Below are 13,786 nucleotides of genomic sequence, written 5' to 3'. Positions count from 1 at the left end.
ACATCCTAGTTTTTGTAACTTTTAGCCTCATATTGGAATTCCCTGAAATTTGTACGTGTGTGCATGCGTGCTCAGTTGCTCTTTGCGATCCTGTGGACTGTAGCCCATCAGAATCCTCTGTCCATGAAATTTTCAAGGCAGGAATACTGGAGTAGGTTGCCATTTCCTCCTCCAGGAGATCTGAAGCCAAATGACCAGTGTGTCCTTTGTCACAAATGGAGGAGGAAAAGTCCAGGAGATTGTTTTTGTCTGCTTATTGTACTTTCAGATCTCTTCAGGTGATCAACTTTAAATATTTCTCATACAATATTTCTTAATAAATTTACCTGTTTATTTCTTACATATATGTTTTGGGGCACTTTCCTGTCTCTTTTCTAGCCAGGTGAGAAGTAAGGGTGATGGACTTACCAGACCAGAGGGGCTGAGTCAATAACACCATTAACACTGTCTCCTCCTCCTTCACTTCCATATTCCTGGGAAGTGATCTTATCTTGGCAAATGATAGACTTTTATTTGTTATTTTATTTAACCCGCCTTAACCCTGAAAAAGTAGGCTTAAAGCTCAACGTTCAGAAAACTAAGATCATGGCATCTGGTCCCATCACTTCATGGGAAATAGATGGGGAAACAGTGGAAACAGTGTCAGACTTTATTTTTTGGGGCTCCAAAATCACTGCTGATGGTGATTGCAGCCATGAAATTAAAAGACGCTTACTGCTTGGAAGGAAGGTTATGGTCAACCTAGATGGCATATTGAAAAGCAGAGACATTACTTTGCCAATAAAAGTCCGTCTAGTCAAGGCTATGGTTTTTCCAGTGGTCATGCATGGATGTGAGAGTTGGACGGTGAAGAAAGCTGAGCGCCGAAGAATTGATGCTTTTGAACTGTGGTGTTGGAGAAGACTCTTGAGAGTCCCTTGGACTGCAAGGAGATCCAATCAATCCATCCCAAAAGAGATCAATCCTGGGTGTTCATTGGAAGGACTGATGTTGAAGCTGAAACTCCAATACTTTGGCCACCTCATGCAAAGGGTTGACTCATTGGAAAAGACCCTAATTCTGGGTAGGATTGGGGGCAGGAGGAGAAGGGGACGACAGAGGATGAGATGGTTGGATGGCATCACCGACTCGATGGACATGGGTTTGGGTAGACTCTGGGAGTTGGTGATGGACAGGAAGGCCTGGCATGCTGTGATTCATGGGGTCGCAAAGAGTCGGACACAACTGAGCGACTGAACTGAACTGAACTGAACCCTGTACCCCTGTAGATGTGGTGCTAATATCCCTCCATGACCGTCCGTTTGTTCCGTCCGCGTTCTGTGTTTCCTCGTCACAGTGAGTGTTTCTGTGTTTGTGAGGTCCTTTATCCAAAGTCTACTCCTCTATGAAGCTATGAGTTCATCCAACATCTGCTCCTCTATGAAACTCCATGGGGATGGTGTCTGTTCTCCTCTCCATTGTATCCCAGCGCTCAGCCTCCTACCTGGGATGTGGCGGACGCTCAGTAAACACTTGTGGGATGAAAGAATGAACTCATCAGTTCACCCACAGTCTTGGCACTGTGCTCAGTGGGATAACTGAGGACCAGAGTGGTTAAATGACTGGCCATGGGCTAACCTTTCTTTTGAGAAGACACAGTGTGTTAAGTTCCCTGTGGATGATGTAACATTACCACAAACTTAGTGACTTAAAACCGTGCAGTTGTATTTTTGTACAGTTCTGGAGCTCAGTGGTCTGCAGTGAGCCTTAGGAGGCCAAAATCAGGGTGATGGCAGGCCTGCGTTCTTTGGATCCTTTCCCCATCCAGCTTCTGCAGGCTGCCTGTGTTCTTTCAGTTGTGGTCCCTTCTTACATCTCGAAAGCACTCTGATCTGTCTAGTGCTGCTGTTGTCACACCTCTATTCTGACTCTGACCCTCCTGCCTCCCGTTTATAAAGATCCTTGAGATTACATTTGCCCTACCTGGACAAGCCCCCATTCTCTCTCCATTTCAGGATCCTTATATTTGTCACATTGGCAAAATTCCTTTTGTCATGGGAGGTCACATTTTCATTGGTCCTGGAGGTTAAGATATGGACATCTTTGGGGCTGTTTTTCTGTCTTCCAGACAGACTGCTTGGGAAGGAGCCAGCTGGCTGACTTGGCAGACAGTATAGAAATGGACTTCCCTGGGGTCATTCCCTTTGGCTAAGATGATACAATATTCTGGACCGTACCTATAAAATTAATGTATGTGCTAGGGAGGGCAGAGGTGGACTTGTTCATTGAAATAAAGAGAAATGCCAGTGAAGGCATTTTAGGGAATTAATTTCTTGGGTAAAGGGAGGCCCGTAGTATTCCATGGCTGGACTAGCCTGCTGCTTTAGGAAAAACAGGCTCCACCCTCTACTGCAGTGGAGCAAACCTTGCTTGGCTTTCCACATTTAAGTACAAGACTTACAAAAGTTGCAAGTAATTTTTATTCTGTCAGTGTCCCCCAGGAGTCATCAATATTTGTAAATTCTTAGAAAACCTGGAAAGATGGAGTACTTGCCCTCAGATGAGCAAAGGGAGGGGTAAGACATGAGCCACACCCAACAGGCATGTCAGATATTCAGAGTTGAGAAATCATACGGCTGGACAAGGCGGGGGCTGGCGCCAAGGAATTGGGACCCAAGTTAGATAACCTGGGCCAGTTGTTCTACACCCTTCATCATGGGAGGGAAACTGCCCCTGTTTGATATCAGCAAATTATTGAGCAGAACAAGCTCTCCTGGCTCATCACTCTGAGCTGGACCCACTTGATGAAAATCCTTGACAGTTGAAGCTCTAGAGTGGAGGCTGATTCATTCAAGAGGGATTTATCCAGTGTTTCTTGCATGCCAGGCCTGTCCCTATCTATGGTGGACAAATCAGGTGAGGTTCCTGCCAGCTTATGGTCATGTGAGGGAGACAGATTACATACCAGTCAGCGGAAACACAGAAACGGATTATACATTGTGGTAAAGGCTGCGAAAGCAAGCAACTGGGATGCTCTGATAGAGAATACTATGGAAGGATGAGCAGAGGCACAAACTTCAGATGAGAAAGTCAGTAAGGACCGTTCTCAACAGGTGTCGTTTCCACCGAAGCCCAGTGCTTTGATAGAGGCAGTGAGGAAAGCAAGTGTGAAGGCCCTAGGATGAGCAAGACCTTTGTGGCTTTGAGAAGTAGAAGGTGGAAATAGTCACCAAGGAAAGGCTGTAGGACTCAGGAGAGAGCAACTCTCAAAAGCCTTGGGAACCATACCAGAGCATTTAAGGTTTGCTCCAAATGCAGTTGGAAACAACAGAAACATTTTATGTAAGGGGTTGATATGTGGTGTATTCAAAAAATGAGATCCTTGAGAAATATGGAGTTATAGTATCTTTCTTCTTAAGCTGATAACTACTGAATGTTCATTATATACTAAGCACTATGTTAAACTGTTTATATACATTGTCTTATCTAGTCCTTTCAGCTAGCTCCTGAGTTTTATAAAACGAATTCATTTCATTGGACGGTAAACTGAGACTGAGTGAGGAAACTAACTTAGCCAGGATCATACACCCCGCAAGTAGCAGAGGTGGAATTCCAAACCCGGATCTGTCTGACTCTGATGCTTAAGCCTTTAAACATTTTGATTTCTCTCACTATTTTTAACAGGAAAAGTATAATAAAAATAACACAAAATTTGCTACATTAGCCATTTGAAGCATACAATTTGGTGGCACAATATTTACCCTTTTGTGTCTGGCCTCTTAGTATGTTTGCAAGGTTTGTCCGTATCATAGTTTGTATCATCAACATCTTGTTCCTTTTCGTGGCTGAACAATATTCCACATCCAGAATACTGTGTGCATATACCACTTCTTGCTTATTCACTCATCTCTTGGTGGAACTTGGGTTGTTTCTACCCTTGGTCTGTTGTGAATAATGCTGCAAATATCCGATTCAGTCTCTAATTTTGATTTTGGGGGTGTATACCTAGGAGTAGAATTACTGAACTGCATGTTAATTCAATGTTTAGCTTTTGAAGGAACTGTCAAATTCGTTTCCACAGAAGCTGCACCATTTTACAATCCCATGAGCAATATTCGAGAATTCCAGTTTCTCTACATCTTTGTCAACTCTTGTTATTTTCCTTTTTTTTTTTTTTTTTGAATTATAGCCATGCTAGTATGCGTAAGGTATTATCTTGTTGTGGCTTTGTGACTTGTGATATTGAGCATCGTTTCATGTGTTTATTGGCCGTTTGTATATTTTCTTTGGAGAAATGTCTATTCATGTCATTTGCCCATTTTTAAATTGGGTTGTTTGGTTTTTTGTGGTTGAGTTGAAGGGGTCTTTTATATATTTTGGATATTAAATCCTTATCAGATATATGATTTGCAAAATTTCCCCCCATTTTTAAGTTGTCCTTTCACTTAAGAATGCACTTTGTTGCACCAAAGTTTTTAGTTTCGATGAATCTGATTTATCTGTTTATCTTTTGTTGTTTTTTTGTGTAATGCCTAAGAATCCAAAATCATACCAAGTCTAGGATCATGGAGACTTACTCTTATGTTTTCTTCTACTTTCCTTCACTTTTAACCATTAAGCTCTCTTCTAGATTTTAAAAAGTATTCACTTCATCCCACCAAAATCAGAAACATGAGAAGCTCAGCTAAGTAAGTTTTAGTGTCTGTCCTAGAGGAGCTCACAGACTAGTTCAGGAAACAAAATTCCAGTGGTGACAATATCATAATGATCGATGCCAGTTGTTCCCAAATGCCAGTATGAGGATCTTTGCTGCCCTACCAGTGTTTGTGGAAAAGAAATGAGGATTTTTTTTCATAAAGCTGCATGTATTCATTCTAAGAAACTATCCTTTATCATGCAAGTGGTTCCTTTCTATGATGCTAGAATGTTCTTATGACCGGAGGCTGAGAGAAAATGGTGAGAGTTTTTCTATATGGCTCTACTTGGCAAATTAAGAATGATCTGCCCTTTGTCAGACTTCCAAATTTGGGGAAGGAAAACAGAAAACTAAGCTATGAAATTTAAGAGGTTAGAAGCCACAACAGATTTTAGAGTTGGTTTACATGGGTCTACAAAGTTTGATGAGGACCCTGGCCTGGGGTTTTTAGGGAAGTCTTCACAGGGAAGCCAGATTCACTTTCTTCCTCAAATATCTGACCTATTTCTGCTTCAATCATCATCTTAGTGCAAAATTTTTTAGAACTAGAGAGTTGAGGCAGGAGGAAGAGGAAATCAAACTGAGGTCTGTTTCTTAGCCTGGATTCCTCTGGGCAACCTCCAACTGATTACTCTTACAGTTTTTGCCAGATGGTTTTTCTTTTTCATTTACCTAAGACATATTTTAGGAAAAAAGAGAGAAATTCTATCCAGAAAGGAGTACTGTTTTCTCATGGGAAAGAACACTCAGTTGTATTGGGGGATTGAATGAAGTCCTGCCAATGAGTTCACTCTTGTAAAACATTGAAATTCTCCCAAACATACTAATTAAGATACTTGTCTTTTCTGCTGGTTTTAGCTTTGAAGATACCATAAAAATGGCTTGCTGCAAAATCTAGGAGCCAAGTTTGGAGGAAATGACATGGTCTCTACTTGGCATTCAGCCTTGTACTTGGTAGACCTAGCCTAGAGCGTGGTCACCAGACCCTTTTGATGGCCCAAATGCCTGGACTGTGCTGTACAGTATTGCAGTTGGATGGTTCCTTCTGGAATTGTGCAGTGCGCAACCTGTGTAGCTGTAAGCAGTGGTCTGATATACCCTAGCAAAAATAGAAATAAACATAGACACTCAGGAAATGTATGCTTTTTGTTATTTATGTGTATGTGTGTTAATCCACTTAGATTCTATATTGATAAAACATGATTTCTTTTTTATTAAAAATAAAAATGAATAGCACCTTTGAAATTTGAAATAACAAATTTCACCTGTCCCCCACTGGATGGTCGTAGGGCAAGGTGCTTCTTGGCAGTAGAGTACTTCTGGGTCTTGCCTCTTCCTGCCAGGCCCTCCATCCTCACTTACTGCGTTCTGTTTCAGAGTACACAGTCATTAATGAAGCCTGCCCTGGAGCCGAGTGGAACATCATGTGTCGGGAGTGCTGTGAATACGATCAGATTAAATGTGAGTGCCCTGGAAAGAAGGAAGTGGTGGGTTATACCATCCCGTGCTGCAGGAACGAGGAAAATGAATGTGACTCCTGCCTGATTCACCCAGGTGAGTGTGCGCTGGGAGACCTCGGTCACCTCCGTGTTTTCTGAGGTCACTGATGGAAGCAGGCAGAACCCTTGAATTCTGACAGGTTGTGATGCCATGATGATTAATAGTGGCATAACTCCACCCACTCTAACTACAGGCAGAGGGATTGGAGGAGTTAGTGCCCTTTTCAGTGCCAAACTTACAAAGCTGTGGATTCATCTACGTATTCATTCATTGAACAAACAGACTGAGCAGCCCCTGTATACTATGGCAAGTACTGGGAACACAGTGCTTTAGAAAAAGAGACATTCCTGGCATTTCTAGAACTTGCAGCCTGGTGGGGGAGATGGAAGAGTAAATAGGTAGCTGTAATGTATCATGGGAGGTGCTGTGATAGAGAACATGGGTGCCATGGGAGCCTGGGTGGGGATGAGGGTAGGTGACTTATTAGAGGAGGTGATATGCATGCTGAAGGTGGAAGCAGCAAACTGAAGAGCATGAAGGGAATCTAGTAGAGAAGACAGGCCATAGAGGATAGCTTGTGCTAAGGCTCTGTGGCAAGAGAAAGCATGGTTTAGGGAACTGCAAGTAGCTCAGTCTTGTTGGAGGGGGTGTGTGTGTGTGTGTGTGTGTGTGTGTATGATGAGGAAGATGGAAAGAGATAAAAGATTAAGGAGAGAACAGGCATGAGATGCTGAAGGGCTCTGCAGGCTGTACTATGATGTTTAAGCTGTATCCTGAAGATATTTTATGTAACACTTGGAGATCTTTTAGTAAAGAAGTGAAAGCTGATTTTCTTTTCAGCCACAGTATGGAGAAAAGATTGGAGGAAGGGCACGATTAGAGGTAGGGGAAGCATAATGGAGACCTTGAGGAACAGAAACCCTGTGGATGGGGAGAGGTGGAGGGATCCGAGAGCGATTAGAGAGTGGAGCTGATGGCAGTTTGGAGTTGTTTGGAAGGGAAGGGAAGAGCAGAGCAAGTCAAGGATGATTCTTGGGCATTTGGGAGAGAGATATTTGGGAACTGGTCCCAGTAGTATGTTTTCTTGCCAGGAAAATCCCATGGACAGAGGAGCTCGGTGGGCTACAGTTCACGGGGTCACAAAGAATTGGACACTACTGAGCACGCATGCACCACCACCCCGCCCCGTGATATGAGAGCATCCTGGGATGAGACGGGGCCTTCCCAGGTCATGGTGCCCATTCCTTTGCCTTTACATCAAGCTAGACTTGCCTTCCCCCAAGCCCCCACTTCCCTGGCCCCCACCATAGAGGAGACAGTGTTTTCCTTCTTCGCTGACGTGCCTGTCTGCCAAGAGCAGTGTGGACACTGAGTTTCACTCTTAATGTGTTTCTTGTGTGATGAGCAACTCACTGAATGGTTTCTTGGTGCTTTCATATCTGCTGCCTTGTGAGTCCTTTTCCCTTCTAGGCCTGATCAAACAGAGGATGTAGAGAATTTCAAATACACTTTCCTTACACTGAAGACTAAAAGGATGTCAAAAATAGGCTTTGGGAACTTCTCTCATTTCTGCCTCACCCCTTCTTTTACAAACGCAGAGGATGATGCTCATTACTACCAGGAACATTCTTTTGAGGAAAGTTACAGAAGAGGAGAGAAAACAGGGCTCAAGTATACAGGTGTTATATCTAAACCATTTTCCTTCTTGGAAGAGAGTAATGCTGAGCTTTAAAATAGAAATGACTTCAGTGTGACCCTTGCACAGTTGATCCAGAAAAGAAACCCACTGTTCCAATTCCCTGATGGTGAGTAGGGTTTGCAGAGAAATAGTTGAGCAGTGCCTCTAGATTTTCTAAGGAAAATCTGAGAGCTAAGTCAGGGTCTCCTGACTAAGGGTCCTTGGCAGAAGTACAGAAGTCTGAACAACTTTCAATATTTTCAAAAGGCTAACAATTACTGTTGTTGTGGCAGCAGGGGCGGGGGTGGCTTTGGCTTTCTGAGATGGCATGAGGTCATGGGGTAAGTAAGGAAACTTCGTAGGCAGTGTTGTGTGCTTCATATAGCATCTTATAGAAGGCCATCAACATCTGCCATAGCTGCACCCAACAACTTATTACATCAATACAGGAGGCACCCACCTTGACTGATGCTAGGAAGGGTCTTCCCAACCGAGTAGTGAAGAGCTCTTCGACATTAACCATATGGGTGCCCAGAAAGGAAGAGCTAGAGAAAGACTTTTTAAAAATTTTGTTTTCAAAAATAGTGAACTGATGTTCCAGCAGTCCCTATCGGTGATCAAAGAGGTTTCTCTGTGTGTGTGAGTGTCATTATGAACTCAGGCATTTTTATTTATTTATGTGGTTTAATCCACATCAGTCATTATTTATTTTAATGCACACATCCCATATTATGATACTGGGTTCCCCTTTGTGTCCGTCTGAGTTCTTCTGGCATGACCACACTGATTTTGAAGACTTGATTTCTTCTTGTCTGTTTTTTTGTCCCAGATCTGGAATCAGCCGTTTCTTCAAGGAACTCTGGTCTGAGACCATGATCTGGTCACCTGAGGCGTTCCTTGCTGTTGGACTGTCATTGCTACAGGGTTTTGTTTGTTTTCTTAAGTGTTTAGAACTGGGAAACGTGCATTTTTAAAATGTTTTTACTGCTACTCAAGTTCAAACGTAACATTCCAAGGTTGTTAATTAACTTCTTGGATTTTGTATTTGTATGTCTTTTCTTTCGTGGTGAAAATCCTGTGTCCTAATAATATTAAACCAATTACTTACTCACTTTTTCTTAAATTTGTACAAAGCCACACTAGAGTATTAGAGGTGTTAGTAATAAGAGCACTGATGCTTATGGTTTTTATTCACCTTAGAATATATCTCATTAGGTTACAGAGTCAAAATACTATGTTTTAAAGTCAATTGTAGTTCTTTTATCTATGGTGTTATACCACCTACTTGAAACTTACTTGCTTGATATGTAGGTAGGTTTATATTTGACAATATAAGCAAATCTGTGTATGCATTTATGTGTCTTTCCCCTTCTTGCACAAAAGACAGCGTGCCATAAACACTGCTGACTACCTTGCTTTTTTCTCTCTTAACAATGTATGCTGGAAGTCGCTCACTGACAGTATAAAGCCATTTTTTTCCACTTCTTCTTACAGTTGCATGTAACTGCATTGTGCATCATAAACTGTGGATTACCATAGTTTATGAGTATGTGGATTGTTTCTAGCTTTTTGCTGTTATAAATACTACTGTAGTGAATAGCCTCAGGGATATATCAGCTAGTATTTTTGCAACATATCTCTGGGATAGATCCTGGAAGAAGGATTGCTGAGTCAAAGGGAGGTGCATATGTCATTTTTCCAGCCTTTGCCAAATTCTCTTCCATGCATTTGGCGTTCACAGCAGCCATCCATGAGAGTATTCTTTTCCCAAAGTCTTGCAACAGAATGTGTCATTTTGGAATTTTGTCAGTCTCAAAGGTGAGAAGCAGGAACTCTGCCTGGTTTTAGAATTTCTATCCCTTCTGTCATCATGATGGACAACCATTCTTTCTCCTATGATGGCAGTAATTGCACGAGGATCAATGTCCAGGGGCCTGGTGGTGGTGTTGGGTGTGTGTGCTCAGTCATGTCCAACTTTTTGTGACCCCATGGACGCACGTTCCTCTGTCCATGGGGATTTTCCAGGGAAGGATACTGGAGTGGGTTGCTATTCCCTTTTCCAAGGGATCTTCCTGACCCAGGGATCGAACCCGCGTCTCTGGTATCTCCTGCATTGGCAGGTAGATTCTTTACCACTGTGCCACCTGGGAGGCCCGGTGGTGGGGATGGTAGTCCTGACATCCAGCAGCACCGGGGCCCTCACTGGAGCAAGTTGGCTGTGTCTTTTAGTGCATTTCTAGGCTCTTAGCTCTGACCTTGGTTCTCTTACCATTCAGGCAATTCTGTGAGCTGCTTAGTGTCTTTTTAACATAACCTTGTTAATCTTAATCACCGAACTGGTTTTTGTGGCTTGCCCCTAATGGCCTGGAGAGAGAGAGAGCTGACAGGGTCATCGAAGGCAGATGGAGTCCGTTGACCTCCTCGGTGGCACAGTGGGGAGAGAATCAGATGGGAATGTGACACATGGGAGAAGATGGCCTTTAAAAGACACAGTGGTCCCCCTGGGACCCAGTTATGGGCCATATGAGCTCTGATTAGTCATATTAACAATTCTTTTCTGGTTGGAAGAAGCAAGCCCTGGAAGAAGTGAGCAAAGTCAGAATGGTATGCAGAGAGAGCTACGAGTCTCTCTCTTACAGACGTCACATGGGTAAACACGGCATATATGCACTGTGGGCCAATGAAAACCTAACTTTAGCCAAAGAGAAAAGTATGCTATCAGCTCAAGGAAATGCTGGTTATCTCAAACAGTTCAGAAGCCTGGATTAGCAGTTCATTCATCTCTCCAGCTGTCCACCTATCCATTTATTCATTCACTCAAATCTCATATAATATTTCTGGAACACTTACTACATGCCAGATACTATATTAAGTGTGGGGGGATATGATGTTGAATAAGATGCAGTCCCTGACTTCAGTCTATATAGGAAAACAGATAATAGGGCAGTTAAACCTGAGCATGCCAAATGCTATGGTGGGGATAAGCCAAGTAAATGGAAGTATGGGAATGCAGAATAATAATAGTAGTTCATATTTGGGGGGTACTTGCTATGTGCCAGGCCCTCTATGGGTGTGAGATTAATTTTTAAATCAACTTTATGAGGTAAGTACATTTCTTAACCCCAGGTTTACAGAGGAGAACCCTGAGGCACAGAGAACTTAAGCAGTTTGCTCCAGGACACATAACTGGACAATGAATCGGGGAGCCAGACCTTAGCGCTCTGTTTTAATAAGCGGGGTTGGATTATCCCTACCTTTCCTCAATATCCCCCCACTCTCAGGAGGCCGTGTTTTAAAAATAACCCTTGACTGAGGTCTGCTCAGTCTACTCCGGTGTGGTCTCCCGATGGGGGGGGAGCCTGACACCTTCCAAGGTGAGCTCATTAGCAGGCACTAAGGTTGCTTCCAACAGCACACTCTGGCTATAGGAGTATATGACATAGAAGGATATTTAATGGAATGGGAAAATGTTTACTATTTTTATTAAATCAAAAAGTAAAACAGAATGTGCAATGTATAAGATAAGCCTAGTTTTTAAAAAATGTTTGTATATATCCAGAGGGAGAGTATTACAGATAATTTTCTCTGGATGATGGAATTTTAGGTGTTTTCAGTTGAATTCTTTTTGCTTGTTTGAATCTTCTTAATATTCTATAATCAATATGTAATACTTTTATATATAGAAAAAATACCCTATATTGATGTATTCTGCCTTTGACTACAGGTTGTTTCATTTTGCATTAAAGCATCAGCCACAAATGAACAAAAGCCAGACAAGAAAGGCCCTGTGTTGCATGTTTCCATTTATGTGAAATGACTGGTAGATTACTGGTTGCCAGGGATCAGGGACAGGGTGAGGGAGTGACTGCTAATAAGTATGGGGTCCTTTGTGGGGGAGGTGATGAAATATCCTAAATTTAGATAGTGGTGATGGTTACCCAACTCTGTGAATATACTAAAACCCACTGAATTGTACACTTTAAAAGAGTAAATTTTATGGCATCTGAATTATCTCAATGTTGACTTTTTAAAAAATTATGAATTAGAACCAAAATGTGAAATCAATCTGGAAGGTTATTACTAAATATTTTCAATATCTCATAATACTTTTCAGGTTACTGATAATACATAAGATAGGGCATCCTGGTAAAAAATGTGAAAAATTTACAATCAGCAAGAGGTTTCTCCTTCAGCACAGACAGCAATGTAATTTAGATTTGGTTTTAATGTAATAATCAGCATTTGCTGTCAGTCTTAGATTTGGAGGTATTTTCATCAATATTATTTGCTTTGTAAAACATAATGATTAAAAGTAAGTTTAAATAACATTGTATTTTATTGAAAATTGAAGTTCATAATTATGACCAGAAGCAAAATTTTTTTAAAACAAGCCATCAGCCACTAACCTGGAAGATGGTTCAGACCATCCCCTAAACTCCTCAGTCTGATTGCTGATGACTCTAGCATCTTCCTAGGGATGAGCATTTTTTCCTAAGGGCACCTTTCTGAGTCCAGATGCTCTTAGGTGAGACAAGATCCTGGCAAAGTCCACAGTTTCTCGTGCAGCCCATCAGAACCTGCATGTGCTTAATCGAACACCCTTCTGCTTGGAAATGTTTCAGGTTGCACCATCTTTGAAAACTGCAAGACGTGCCGAAATGGCTCCTGGGGGGGTACCCTGGACGACTTCTATGTGAAGGGCATCTACTGTGCCGAGTGCCGCGCGGGCTGGTATGGAGGAGACTGCATGCGTGAGTAGTCCCTGACCTAGCTCCATCTCTAGTGCAGGCTCCTTTAAAGTCTCACCTTGCCGTGGACTAAGGTTTATCTTGTTGGACTCTTTGAGTTCTGGAAATCTTGTGGCCAGAAGGCTTTCTAGGTAAGACTATAAGAAACAAAGATGTGTTTCCTTCTGCTGGGTGTGGATTGTGGACATCTGTTTGGAATTGGCCATGGGAGGTTTCTGTCTCCTCTTAAATCTTCCCCTCTCTCCTGAATGAAGCCAAGGCATTCTGCACACAAGCATGCCTCGTGTCCATTCCAGAAGCAACTGCGTGCTGTCATTGGTCAGCAGGCAGTGAATAAGGCTTCAAAAATGCTAAGTCTGTAGTGCATTTTAAATATAAATTCCTATTGGAAAACTTCCTGTATCCTGAGTTCAATTCTTGGGACCCACATCAAATTGTCAGCATGCCACTTGTCCCAGGAAAGGGATTCTTTCTGGATTCTGCTTGATCTCCAAGAATTGCTTAATCTTTGTTAGTGCTCCCCTCTGTGTCAATAATCCTTTGAAAATGGAGTGGAAATCAAAACTCTGTCTCAGTTTAAGATTCCCCGGTGCAGCAACCCAGTGGTGAATATCACTCTGAGAAGGATCTGGAGCAATGTATAAACTGTTATTATTTTGTTAAGCCTATTTTACATGTTCCCCATTTAAATTAGAAGCATTCAGGATGGTTTTAGAGTCTCATCAATTTTATTCTTACGAACGATATTTCCAGTCCACAGAAATAGAGGATGGAGTGTTACTGGTATTTCTTGCCTGATCAAACATGTAGCAAAAACGCTAGAGTCTGGGGCAAAGGGTAAGGAAAATACCTAAGACACCTAAGTCTGTGTGATTTATGGGTCTGTATGATTTCAGACCCCTTGTTCTCACCTACCTCCTACTGGTGAGCTCTTCCTGTAGCTCTGTCTTCTCTGCAAAGCAGCATATGAAGTCTCGAATGATAGCAGAGTAGAAGGGAAGCTGAGGCTTGAGAGTACCAAAATTTTGGGAGAGCCACCTGATGAATGAGGAAATGTGCCAGTTACCAAAAAGTTAAAGCATGCCCAAGCATGGCCGAGGACCCAGTGGAAGCTGGAACTAATATGTAGGTGATGCAGCCTGGACAGGTGGGTGATGCTCACCAGCAGCATGGTAGCAGAGGTGA

The 13,786-nt window shown here is 42.4% G+C and overlaps 1 protein-coding gene across 4 annotated transcripts in view; it reads left to right on the top strand.

The window, feature by feature from the left end:
* The window catches only part of PAMR1 (peptidase domain containing associated with muscle regeneration 1), a 181,277-nt gene that overhangs the window by 115,406 nt on the left and 52,085 nt on the right, over nt 1-13,786 (top strand). For all 4 annotated transcript variants that reach the window (XM_081538104.1, XM_081538105.1, XM_081538103.1 and 1 more), the window contains 2 exons: nt 6,053-6,229; nt 12,476-12,604. In XM_081538104.1, coding sequence (XP_081394230.1) covers nt 6,053-6,229; nt 12,476-12,604 — 306 coding nt within the window. The remainder of the gene's footprint in view (nt 1-6,052; nt 6,230-12,475; nt 12,605-13,786) is intronic.

Source organism: Giraffa tippelskirchi, chromosome 11, assembly GCF_054371585.1.
Source record: "Giraffa tippelskirchi isolate mGirTip1 chromosome 11, T2T-mGirTip1v1.2.pri, whole genome shotgun sequence".
NCBI lineage: Eukaryota > Metazoa > Chordata > Mammalia > Artiodactyla > Giraffidae > Giraffa > Giraffa tippelskirchi.
The sequence above is the reverse complement of the archived record's forward strand: the minus strand, read 5'-3'. Positions and strand labels throughout refer to the sequence as shown.